Source organism: Gadus morhua, chromosome 20 (assembly GCF_902167405.1).
Source record: "Gadus morhua chromosome 20, gadMor3.0, whole genome shotgun sequence".
Classification (NCBI taxonomy): domain Eukaryota; kingdom Metazoa; phylum Chordata; class Actinopteri; order Gadiformes; family Gadidae; genus Gadus; species Gadus morhua.
In genome coordinates, this window is record NC_044067.1 from 918131 (window position 1) to 929968 (window position 11838).

Below are 11838 nucleotides of genomic sequence, written 5' to 3' on the forward strand. Positions count from 1 at the left end.
ATGTGGAAGAACAAGACTCAAGGTTTGTGGATTCAATTCAGGAAACAAAGTATTAGAAAAAAATTGTTTAATCAGTCTCTATTACAATGCAATGCATTTGTCACAGAACATGATTGACACATGAGACCCAAACATATGAATGCAAACCTGTTCCTACTCAAAGTAGTGAAAAGATTGAAATGGTTTAGGAAAGAGTTCAGTCAGGACGGCTGATCCTCTGATTAGGGGTGAATTTGAACTTTAGTCTGTTTGCTTTAGGATACTTTGCGGCCTTCATCTATTAAGCCACCTCTTGGAATTTGGACCGGTAAAATGTAACGTGACAATCACAATGAAGGCACCAAAGAAACAAAACAAAGAGAATCAAGCTTGATCAGTCGATATAAATATAGGACATAGAATCAGTGCATTGTGTCAAAAAATAGTTGTGTGTATATATATATATATATATATATATATATATATATATGTGTATATGAACTTAAACCTATGATAAACACATTTCAGAGACCGTGGATAAATCTGTAACATAATGGAATAAACTTGATTTGTGTTTATTTATAAAACAACTTGGAGAAAATGGAGGAAACATGAAAAGTGTCAAACAGTGTGGAGGAAAGGAGAAGCACTTGAAAGAGGGTTAGTGGTTCTGCTAGGACGTCCCGGAGGCTGAGTGTGTTAGGAGGAAAAGCTAAAGGGATGGCCACACATCCTGGGTTCAGCTGGTGAAGGCTGACTGGTTAAACGTTACAGGGTGGTCAAGGTATTAAATTAAGAAAGCACCATTATGAACATTACACTTATGAACATTAAAAATCATGATTCGCCCCCTGATCCGTTCTACCGGTCTATCCTCTCATAGACTCTCAGTCCTGTGTTTGTAAGCCACAGACGTGCTGCTGAAGGGGTCTCGTTCACACTGATCTGTGGTCAATGTTTCAGGCTCCCCCTGGCTCCACAGAGGATGGATACGGAGAAGGAGAGAGGAACTGTCTTCCCACCATCTATCCGGCGGAGTGCTGCTCCAGAGTGGTGGAGCTCACAGGTTCTTCATGCACACCTGGCAGCGGCTGATGCGGCTGAGCTGCTGGCCGGCCTTCAGCGTCTCCGAGTCGGGCTCCGTCTGGAAGGACTGGTCCACCGAGGTCAGCCAGAAGCTGTGCTTGGTTGCAAAGTAATGGCAGGTGCCCTTGGCCCCGTTGCACTCGATGAACGGCGTGGTGCGGAAGTCCTCCAGACAGGACCCGGGCGAGGAGAGGGACTGGCCGCCGCCTTCATCGCCAGCCGCCGTGTGCTGGGAGACGGGACAAAGCGTGGTCAGAGAAAGGCCTTCAGCCTGCTGCTAGTGAGACAAAGCGTGGTCAGAGAAAGGCCTTCAGCCTGCTGCTAGTGAGGGTTTTACAGAGGAGCTCTACGTGTGTGATGTGGTTTAAATCCGGTACCACTACATTAACTAATGAACGCTTTATAAAAAAACTATTCTTATTATTTATTAACAAATGGGAAACCTGTCCAAACCCTTTGGAGGATTGGTCTGAACCAGAACTCTGACTCCGCCTGTTCTCTGATAACCCCCCAGGGACTAACCACCTCACAGAGGGAGGGGGGTTCAGATAACCCAAAGGGACCCTCCCAGTGGGGGGGGCTCAGATACCCCCCCAGGACCCTCTGAGCGGGGGGGGGGGGCTCACCATGAGGAAGGAGTAGCCGATCCAGAGGCTCCTCCAGCCGGCGGGGCACTGCGGGATGCTGACGTCCTGGCTGTGGACGGCGATGGCCACGGAGGGGGCCTCGCACACCGAGCAGCGGCTGATGTACTGCCGGATCTCGCCGTCCTCCACGGGCATCATGGGAAGGGGTGCGGTGGACGAGAGCCAATAGGACTTGTCGTTTCGGCTGGCGTAGTAGCACACGTCTCCGGGGTTGCAGTACAGGAAGGGCATGGTGCTGAAGCGCGGCAGACAGGAACCCGCCAGCCCTGGAACGACCAATCAGAGGATTCAGCAAGGTGGCAGCTGATAGGAGCTAACAGTGTGGATGACAGTGTGTTAGGTGTGTATCGGAGCCCTGATGTATCAAGTGTTTCTGGGCGTGTTTAAAGGTATCCTCACCCTCCAGTATTTCTTCACTTGACAATGCTAATAGATTTAGTTGACTTTCTAAACATGCGGATAACTGCTTTCCAGAAGCACATCATCCCTTCAGTCCTTCTCTCTGAGCGGGTCGCTCTGCAGGGGGGGCCGGGACTCACCCAGGTCCTGGTTGTGGGCCTTCTCCTGGCCCTCGAAGTACAGCAGGCTGTACCCGTCCCACAGCTTGGACATGCCCACCGGGCACATGGGCTTCTGCTCCGTCTGGCTGTGCTTCACCAGGAGGTACCCCACGCTGACGCTACGGCCCGGCATCCCCGGCAGCCCCTGGATACCGGGGGTCCCCCGATGACCTGGGAGACAGACCGGGAGGTGAGACCTACTGTATATCAGACAGACCGGACAGTGAGACCTACTGTATATCAGACAGACCGGACAGTGAGACCTACTGTATATCAGACAGACCGGACAGACTGTATGTATATGTATATCGGGGTTCTGATGGAGGCTTGACCCCTGACCTCAGGACCCCTAGACCTACTGTATATCAGGGTTCTGATGGAGGCGTGACCGCTGACCTCAGGACCCCAGACTCACCTTCCATGCCTTGCAGACCGTGGTTGCCGTGCCTTCCCGCCTCCCCGCGGTACCCAGGCGTTCCCGGCGTTCCCCCGATCCCGGGCATTCCCTTCTGTCCCTTTGGGCCGTAGAACCCTGTCGGGGAAGAGGTTCAGCGAGGGGTCACATGGGGTCAAGGGTCAGGGTCGGTGCTGCGATGCGGTGCCTCAACGTTCTGAACAGTAAGAGTAAGAACGGCTGACCTGTATCCCCAGGGGGACCTCGTGCTCCCAGCTCCCCGGTGTTCCCGCCCGGCCCGCGGATCCCCTTGGGGCCCGGAGCGCCCCTCTCTGCCGGGATGGTGAGGGGGAGCGGCAGGGGGCCCGGGCTGCCCGGGAGACCGGGAACCCCTGCAGGGAATCACCACAGGACAGGGGTCAAGGAGGGACACGTGTGCTACGGTAACAGGAAGTGCAACCTCACTGCGCCGCGGTTCTGTCACATGACATACAGTGTGTGTCACATGACACGCAGTGACAGAACGTACCCGTGGGTCCAGAGGATCCTTTGGGCCCGGTTGGTCCTCGGCCTCCTTGGTTACCACCCCGGCCAGGTATCCCCATCAGCCCCTGTTCACCTTTGACCCCTGACAGACAACAGCAGATACATCTGAGGAGTGTGTTGATGCAAACCATACCGTTGTGCGTGTGCTGAGATTCCGTCTCAGATCTTGAGTTCAATAGCAGTAGGAACCTTAGTTCTTCTTTATGGTGGTCAGTGTGAGGTCTAGCGGTTGTATATCTAGTTCTTTATGGTGGTCTGTATGAGCTCTAGCGGTTGTATATCTAGTTCTTTATGGTGTTCTGAGTGAGTTCTAGTGGTTGTATATCTACCTTTCCTCCCGGACTCCCCGTTGTACCCCCTGTACCCCGCCGGCCCCGGGTCTCCTCTCAGTCCTTTGGCACCGGGAAGTCCCGGCGCTCCGAACCCCCCCACGACCCCCTTCTCCCCGGGAGGAGCCTCCAGGCCGGGAACTCCCCTCTGCCCGGGGAATCCTGAGGGACGGGAAAACAACGTCAGAAGCCAGGGGCAACCACCACCCCCGGACACGGTACCCGTCGGCTGCGGTACCCGTCTGCCACGGTGCCCGTCGACACGGTACCCGTCGGTCACCGGACCTCTGGGCTCCATCCCATCACCAGTTACCCTGGTTACACCTCTCTGTTATAGGCGACCGAGGGGCCGTCAGAGACTCCCGGTCAGGGTCAAGGCTGACGTGTGTTTACCCAGCAGTCCTTTAGGTCCTGGGTAGCCCGGGCTCCCAGGGGGTCCCGGTCCGTCTGGGACCCCGTCCTGGCCCTGTGGACCTTGGAACCCTGGGGGTCCTGGTTGGCCTTGATCCCCTGGACACATTAAACAGAAGGCATGATGGGATATGTGGTTGCCTATACTCAAATACTAAAGTCCCCGATCACCGTCAGCAGTCCGTAACGGCCTCCATGTTACTCTCATGTGTACAGTTCAGCCGACGCAGGGCGGGGCCCTACCTGGAGGTCCTTGGAGGCCCGTCTCCCCGACCACACCAGGGACCCCGGGCTGGCTGTTGGGCACGCCCGTCTCTCCCTTCTGCCCTTTGGCTCCAGGGTTGCCGGGGGTTCCAGATCCATCCGGCCCTGATGGTCGAGTGGGAGAGGAACACATACAGGGATCAGTCTGTTCATTACGGCAGTTCTCCCAAACGCTGCGCTGCACAGGGACGTGCAGGAGCAACGCTGATCCTGCTTTATATAGGGATGGGAAGCTGGCGTCCCGCGGGCCGTCCTCGCTCAGTGAGGCCCGCTGATGATTTAAAATGTAATAAAAAAACAATAATAGCCTACATATGTAAATTTATTTTTATTTTTGCAGAAAACTCAATCCAAGAAAACCGTACCTCTCAGTCTAGATGAGAAGCAGAGTATCTGTTCATAGAATTCCGACACAACTACTACAACTGCACTGAATATAATGCTAGTTGTTGCGCTTAATGTTGGGCCACTGTTTTTGACTTTTGTGCCATCATTGAATGATGATGCATGTATGCCTTTTGCACTGAAAAAAATAATATTCACGCAGGTGGCTGTTGTTTCTTTTAAAAAAAACGTGTTGTTTTTGTCGTTTAACAAGAGTATAGACATGTAAAAAATGCATTTAAGCATGGAAAATATTAAATGAATGCATGTTGTGCATTAATTAATTAATTAATACATTTGTGGCCTTTTTTATCATTAAAGTTGCCTATCCCTCACTAGAGAATGTTACTTGTTGCCGGCATCCATTCATCTGATCGGTTCAATAACTTCTCTTGGGCTTTGCAGGTTGGCAGTAAAGGCTCATCAGTACACACATAGCTCCTGATCATAGACAGAAGACCTTGTGAGGAGTACCTTGGAGCCCGGTGAGACCCTTCTGCCCCGTCAGCCCGTGGAGTCCGTAGAGACCCTTCAGACCGGGGAACCCTGCGGCACAGGACCAGAGCGGCGTTATGCCTCAGAGAACGGCAGCTCGGTGAGACAGATACCGGCGGCCGGCGCATTAATAAAGGCCTATGTCTTTAGATCATCCTGGCTACCTTTCTCTCCCGGGAGGCCGTACACACCGGGCGTCCCGCCCTCCCCGGGGGTCCCGGGCCAGCCCCGCTGACCCTGGGTCCCAGGGGAGCCCGCCTGGCCGTCGGAGCCTGGGGACAGCAGGGGGTGAACCAGGGTTGAGGGTTAGGGTTAGGGTTAGGGTTAGGGTTAACAGTATACTGTATACTGTATCAGTATACTGACACACTGTGTCTTCCCAACAAATGTGAAGCATGAAGTACGTAGACCAGTTTAAGGCGGATCTCAGTTATTCCCTGAAATCTTCTGTGTTTTCGAGAACCATCCCAGTGACCACGGGGAAGGTGCAAGCGTTCCCGGGATGATGCAGCAGAGGCGGATCCATCCTTACCTGGGGCTCCCCCTATTCCCGGATCTCCCAGCTCCCCGGTCCTCCCCTCGATGCCGTTGAAACCCGGGCTGCCGCTGTCTCCGGGACGGCCAGAGAGTCCTTTCTCGCCTGTCAGGAGGGAGAGTCATTAGGGTTTCAGTTTCACAATCGACAATGCTCCTGTCGACATCCAGATCCATTAACGGTGACGATGACGTGACTCCTCCCACAGGGCCGACTGTGTGTCTGCGTCCCTTCAGAGGGAGAGGGGCTCACTCAGCCTGGACTCACCCAGCGGGCCAGCGAAGCCCAGCTCTCCCCTCAGCCCCGTGGAGCCTGGAAGGTCGACACGCTGGCCTTTATCCCCTGAGTAAGAATGGTAAGAGTTAGGGATAGCTGTTGGTAACACACCAGTTCTGGTTGATCAGTCTGTGTGGAGGGTGAAGAGGGCTGAGGGGGGAGGGGGGAGGGGGAGGGCTGAGGGGGAGGGGTGATGGCTGAGGGGGGAGGTCTGAGGGGGGAGGGCGTACCTTTGAAGCCACTCTTGCCGTAGTCCCCTGAGGCACCGTAGGCCCCAGGACTGCCCTTCTGCCCCTGGAAAGGTCAACAACATCGCAGCTTACAAGTAGAACTGAAGGACGACAGTGAAGTAGTAATCCTTAAGATCGTTGAATCGCAGACTAGGTGGTCAAATGAGGACATCCAACGGTCCAGGACAAGGTCATCCCAGGGAGAAGTCGATCCACCAAACCAGTTTACGCTGTAGCGCAGCGTTTTAGTGGAGCAAACCAATCACTGAACCAGTTTCCCAGTTTAATGGATCAAATTGATCCACTAAACCAGTTTACCAGTTTGAGTGGATCAAACCGATCACTGAACCAGTTCACCAGTTTGAGTGGATCAAACTGATGACTGAACCAGTTCACCAGTTTGAGTGGATCAAACTGATCCACTCAAACTGGTAAACTGGTTTAATGAATCAAAGGATCCACTGAACCAGTTTACCTGGTTTCCGTTCATCCCGTCAAAGCCTCCGATCCCGCGGGTTCCTGTGAGCCCCGGGGTTCCTTTGGGGCCCAGTAGACCCTCTGCTCCCCGGTTCCCATGGAGACCTTTCTCATGGCTGGGGTCTCCAGGATGTCCGTGAAGTCCTTCATACCCTGGAAGACCGGGGTAGCCCTTTGGACCTGTGGGAGAGCCCGGGACACCGTGAGAGGAACACAAAGACAGGGGGGGGGGGGTCCCGCTGCTGCCTGGACCAGAGGTCAGGGGCCAGGGCCACACACACCAGGGGTCGACCAGGGGTCAGGGGTCAAAGGTAGGGGGTCTGATCCAGAGGGACCTACCTCTGGCCCCGGTGAAGCCCGGGTCCCCGAGGTGGCCGTCCTCTCCCTTGGTCCCCTTCATGTCGGCGATGATCTGCCGCGGGATGTGGGGCTTGTCTCCCGGAGGACCCATCAGGCCCCGGTCACCTAGGAGACACGGCGGGGGGTCAGCTGAGAAGCACATGGTCGCCTGGACGCTCTGGTCGGTCCGGCGCTCTCGCTGCGGCCTCACCCTTCTCTCCGCCGCGCCCCATCCCGCCCTTGAGGCCTCCCTGGCCGGGCAGGCCGGTCTCCCCCTTCACCCCGCTGAAGCCGGGGGCCCCCTGCGCGCCGGGGCGGCCCTTGAAGCCCTCCATGCCGTGAGACCCTTTGCTCCCTGGGGAGGAACGGGGAGCGTTAGAAGCGTCCAGCAGCAGCGCCTCTCTAGCGCGGGGGTCGATGCGCTCTGTGGGGTTCAGCCACGCCGACGGGGAGCTGGCAGCGGGAACCCACCTTTGACCCCGGAGATCCCGGGGCGTCCGTCCGGCCCGGGGACCCCCTGGCCCCCCGTGGCCCCCTGGTCTCCGTTGGGGCCTTCCTCCCCGAAGCCCCCTGGGGTGCCCTTCAGCCCGGCGGGCCCCGGGGCCCCCGCGTCCCCCTCGGCCCCCCGCTCCCCGCTGAGGCCTGGAGGGGGAAGACACACGGTCAGAGTGTGTGTGTGTGGGTGTGTGTGTGTGTGTGTGTGTCTGTGTGTGTCTGTGTGTGTGTGTGTGTGTGTGTGTGTGTGTGTGTGTGTGTGTCTGTGTGTCTGTGTGTCTGTGTGTGTGTGTGTGTGTGTGTGTCTGTGTGTGTGCGTGTGCGTGTGTGTGTGTGTGTGTGTGTGTCTGTGTCTGTGTCTGTGTGTGTGTGTGTGTCTGTGTGTGTGTGTGTGTGTGTGTGTGTGTGTGTGTGTGTGTGTGTGTGTGTGTCTGTGTGTGTGTGTGTGTGTGTGTGTGTGTGTCCTACCTGGCTCTCCCTCTACTCCGTGGGGCCCCGGTGGTCCCGTCCGGCCGGGCGGCCCGGGGAAGTCGTAGCGCCCTGGGGGTCCGGGCCTCCCCTCCTCCCCCTGCAGGCCTGGAGGTCCGCCTGCACCCTTCAGCCCGATGATCCCTGGCATGCCCCCCATCCCTACCCCCACAGGGACCCCGGAGAGCTCAGAGAGGGAGTGGGGACTGAAGCCCTTTAATAGAGGCTCTGTCCCCTCAGCCCTCACTGCACTGAACACAAGGATGTCCGTTCTTCGTCGCTGTAGATGGTCCACGTCATGTTTATTCCTGTTTACATGTTTTTCTGTGGTGAGAGGTTTTTTTATCCGTCATGTGGGGGGTGAAGGATGGATGTCATGATTGCTGCTGTCTATATGTTTTTACATGTTTTTCTGTGGTATATGTGGCCTATCTGTGTCTTACACAGTGTTGCTACACTGTGTTTTGCCTTTTTAAATATCTGCTGCCCTGGAACCGTATTGACTGTGTGAAAACAATTAGTCCAGACTGTCCAGTTTCCCTTCTCTAGCGTGCTGTGAGAGTGGTGAGTGCTCAGTTCCTCTCTGTTGGGGGAAGGAGGCGTTATTAAGTGGAATGAAGCCGTTTCACAGTTCATATCTCCACCGGATCCAAAGGGTTTAACTGTGTTACTTCATCTTTAAACCCACATGTACTTTCCCAGGGGGAACCTCTAGTGTCTCGAGGTGTAAACAGTTATAGCTGCGTCATTATTATTATTATTTTTTGTCTTCTTGTTAATTACAGTGTGAGAAAAACCCTAGTGGAGGCCAGGATGAACCCATTCATAGAGAGAAGCTCCAAAGGTTGGATTGATTCGGAGGTGGAGGGGGAGGAGGAGGAGGAGGAGGTGGAGTAAGAGGTGGAGTAGGTGGAGGAGGAGGAGAAGGAGGAGGAGGAGGAGGAGGAGGAGGAGGAGGAGGAGGTGGAAGAGGTGGAGGAGAGGCTCACCTTGGTGACCCGACCCGCCCTGTTCTCCGGCCGGGCCCTGGTCCCCCTGCAGGCCCGGGAGTCCTGGTTCCCCGGGGCCCCCCGTGGAGGCCCCAAAGATCTCCCCGTGCTTCCCCTTCGCGCCCGGCCCCCCGTCCCGGCCCGGGATGCCGTTGACCCCGGGGTACCCCTTCACCCCTGGCGCCCCCAGCTGGCCCAGGTCTCCACGAGGGCCAACGAAACCTGGGGGACAAGACAGAATTCTGTTCTGCTCAGGAGCATCACACAGCCAGAACCCCCATCACACAGAGAGACCCCCCATCACACAGAGAGACCCCCCATCACACAGTGGACCCCCCATCACACAGAGAGACCCCCCATCACACAGTGGACCCCCCATCACACAGAGAGACCCCCCATCACACAGAGGGACCCCCCATCACACAGAGAGACCCCCCATCACACAGAGAGACCCCCCATCACACAGTGGACCCCCCATCACACAGAGAGACCCCCCATCACACAGTGGACCCCCCATCACACAGAGAGACCCCCCATCACACAGAGAGACCCCCCATCACACAGTGAGACCCCCCCCCCCATCACACAGAGAGACCCCCCATCACACAGAGAGACCCCCATCACACAGCCAGACCCCCCAACACAAAGAGAGACCCTCCATCACACAGAGAGACCCCTCATCACACAGAGAGACCCCCCATCACACAGCCAGACCCCCCAACACAAAGAGAGACCCTCCATCACACAGAGAGACCCCCCATCACACAGTGGACCCCCCCATCACCCAGAGAAACCCCCCCATCACACAGAGAGACCCCCCATCACACAGTGGACCCCCCCATCACACAGAGAAACCCCCCCATCACACAGTGGACCCCACCATCACACAGTGGACCCCCCCATCACACAGAGAGACCCCCCATCACACAGAGAGACCCCCCATCACACAGTGGACCCCCCCATCACACAGAGAGACCCCCCATCACACAGTGGACCCCCCCATCACACAGAGAAACCCCCCCATCACACAGTGGACCCCACCATCACACAGTGGACCCCCCATCAAACAGTGGACCCCCCGTCACACAGTGGACCCCCCCATCACACAGTGGACCCCCCATCACACAGAGAGACCCCCCATCACACAGTGGACCCCCCATCACACAGTGAGACCCCCCATCACACAGTGGACCGCCCGTCACACAGTGAGACCCCCCGTCACACAGTGGACCCCCCGTCACACAGTGGACCCCCCCATCACACAGTGGACCCCCCATCACACAGAGAGACCCCCCCCATCACACAGAGAGACCCCCCATCACACAGTGGACCCCCCCATCACACAGTGGACCCCCCGTCACACAGTGGACCCCCCCATCCCACACCGTCTCCCTCAGGTAGTGTCCGGTCCCGGTCCTTACCCTTGTTTCCTGGGAGGCCGCCTCTGCCTTGTTCTCCCCGTTCTCCTTTGTCTCCCCTGCCTCCTTTGAGGCCTTCGGCTCCATGGTGCCCCGGCGGGCCTGAGGGGGGGGGGACAGAATAACATTAACACAACGTTAACATCAACATTAACATGCTTCACATGGAACAGCATTAACATCGTCAACCTGCTTCTTATCAGGCCTGTGGCGTGGAGCCGCGTTAACATCCTTAACATGCTCCCATTGAGCCACATGCCCTCCATAGAGGCTGAAGCCAGAACCCATCGCCCCGTTACCTGGCATGCCCTCCAGCCCGGTGGGTCCCGGGAACCCCGGCAAGCCTGGGGGTCCTGGGGTAACGTCGCAGTCTCCTGAGGACATGAAAACACCTTTCAGCACCGCGTCAGCTCACAGGGAGGAGCTGCTGGGAAACACATCTTACAACACCACTGAGGACCCTCCAATGTAATGTCATGCAGCTTATAATCAGGAAGAGGTTCTACCAGCTACCTGTGACGTCATACTGCCCTCCGTCCTCCCTGGGAGTACAGCCGCCTTTCAGTGCAGAGAGAGAGGGAGTGAAGGAGAGATGGAGGAGGAGGGAGGTGGACACAGAGATGGACGAGGCAGTGGGTTCATGATTATTGAAAAGTAGAAGGATGCTCTCAAACACTGTGTCAGGCTGGTTTGAGTCCGCAGCCACTGAACCAGGCTGCTCATGAAGAGAGAGGTGCATGATGGGAATGGATGAGGGAGCCAATGAGGACACATACACCACCAGGAAAAGCATTGTAACTTACGCTAACTCCGTGAAACTCCACGATGCTCTCCATACTGAGGGCGGAGTACCGAGGTTCACAGTACTGAGGTACTGAGTACTGAGGTAGTACTGAGGTCTGAGTACTGAGGTAGTACTGAGGTCTGAGTACTGAGGTAGTACTGAGGTCTGAGTACTGAGGTCGGAGTACTGAGGTCAGAGTACTGAGGTCAGAGTACTGAGGTAGTACTGAGGTCGGAGTACTGAGGTCAGAGTACTGAGGTCAGAGTACTGAGGTCAGAGTACTGAGGTCTGAGTATTGAGGTAGTACTGAGGTCGGAGTACTGAGGTCAGAGTACTGAGGTCAGAGTACTGAGGTCAGAGTACTGAGGTAGTACTGAGGTCAGAGTACTGAGGTCAGAGTACTGAGGTCAGAGTACTGAGGTAGTACTGAGGTACTCAGTACTGCGGTCTTAGTACTGAGATACAGAGTACTGAGGTACTGAGTACTGAGGTAGTACTGAGGTCTGAGTACTGAGGTAGTACTGAGGTCAGAGTACTGAGGTAGTACTGAGGTCTGAGTACTGAGGTAGTACTGAGGTCAGAGTACTGAGGTAGTACTGAGGTCTTAGTACTGAGGTACAGAGTACTGAGGAAGTACTGAGGTCAGAGTACTGAGGTAGTACTGAGGTCTTAGTACTGAGGTACAGAGTACTGAGGTAGTACTGAGGTCAGAGTACTGAGGTAGTACTGAGG

At 56.0% G+C, this 11838-nt stretch overlaps 1 protein-coding gene across 2 annotated transcripts in view; it reads right to left on the reverse strand.

Annotated features, from left to right (window-relative positions):
• Positions 1–50: 50 nt before the first annotated feature.
• The window catches only part of col4a2 (collagen, type IV, alpha 2), a 29155-nt gene continuing 17367 nt past the window's right edge, over positions 51–11838 (reverse strand). Inside the window, exons 22-44 of one of the 2 annotated variants that reach the window (XM_030342834.1) lie at positions 10836–10880; positions 10622–10696; positions 10326–10424; positions 8905–9126; positions 7916–8077; positions 7424–7594; positions 7164–7307; positions 6953–7078; positions 6612–6793; positions 6137–6200; positions 5898–5972; positions 5628–5735; positions 5260–5367; positions 5075–5146; positions 4196–4321; positions 3935–4051; positions 3542–3703; positions 3196–3294; positions 2912–3058; positions 2688–2804; positions 2252–2443; positions 1692–1978; positions 51–1294 (exon numbers count right to left, since the gene is read on the reverse strand). In XM_030342834.1, the coding sequence (XP_030198694.1) occupies positions 1040–1294; positions 1692–1978; positions 2252–2443; positions 2688–2804; positions 2912–3058; positions 3196–3294; positions 3542–3703; positions 3935–4051; positions 4196–4321; positions 5075–5146; positions 5260–5367; positions 5628–5735; positions 5898–5972; positions 6137–6200; positions 6612–6793; positions 6953–7078; positions 7164–7307; positions 7424–7594; positions 7916–8077; positions 8905–9126; positions 10326–10424; positions 10622–10696; positions 10836–10880 (3155 nt within the window). In that variant the 3' untranslated portion in view covers positions 51–1039. The remainder of the gene's footprint in view (positions 1295–1691; positions 1979–2251; positions 2444–2687; positions 2805–2911; positions 3059–3195; positions 3295–3541; positions 3704–3934; positions 4052–4195; positions 4322–5074; positions 5147–5259; positions 5368–5627; positions 5736–5897; positions 5973–6136; positions 6201–6611; positions 6794–6952; positions 7079–7163; positions 7308–7423; positions 7595–7915; positions 8078–8904; positions 9127–10325; positions 10425–10621; positions 10697–10835; positions 10881–11838) is intronic. The other variant, XM_030342835.1, reaches the window with a different exon arrangement.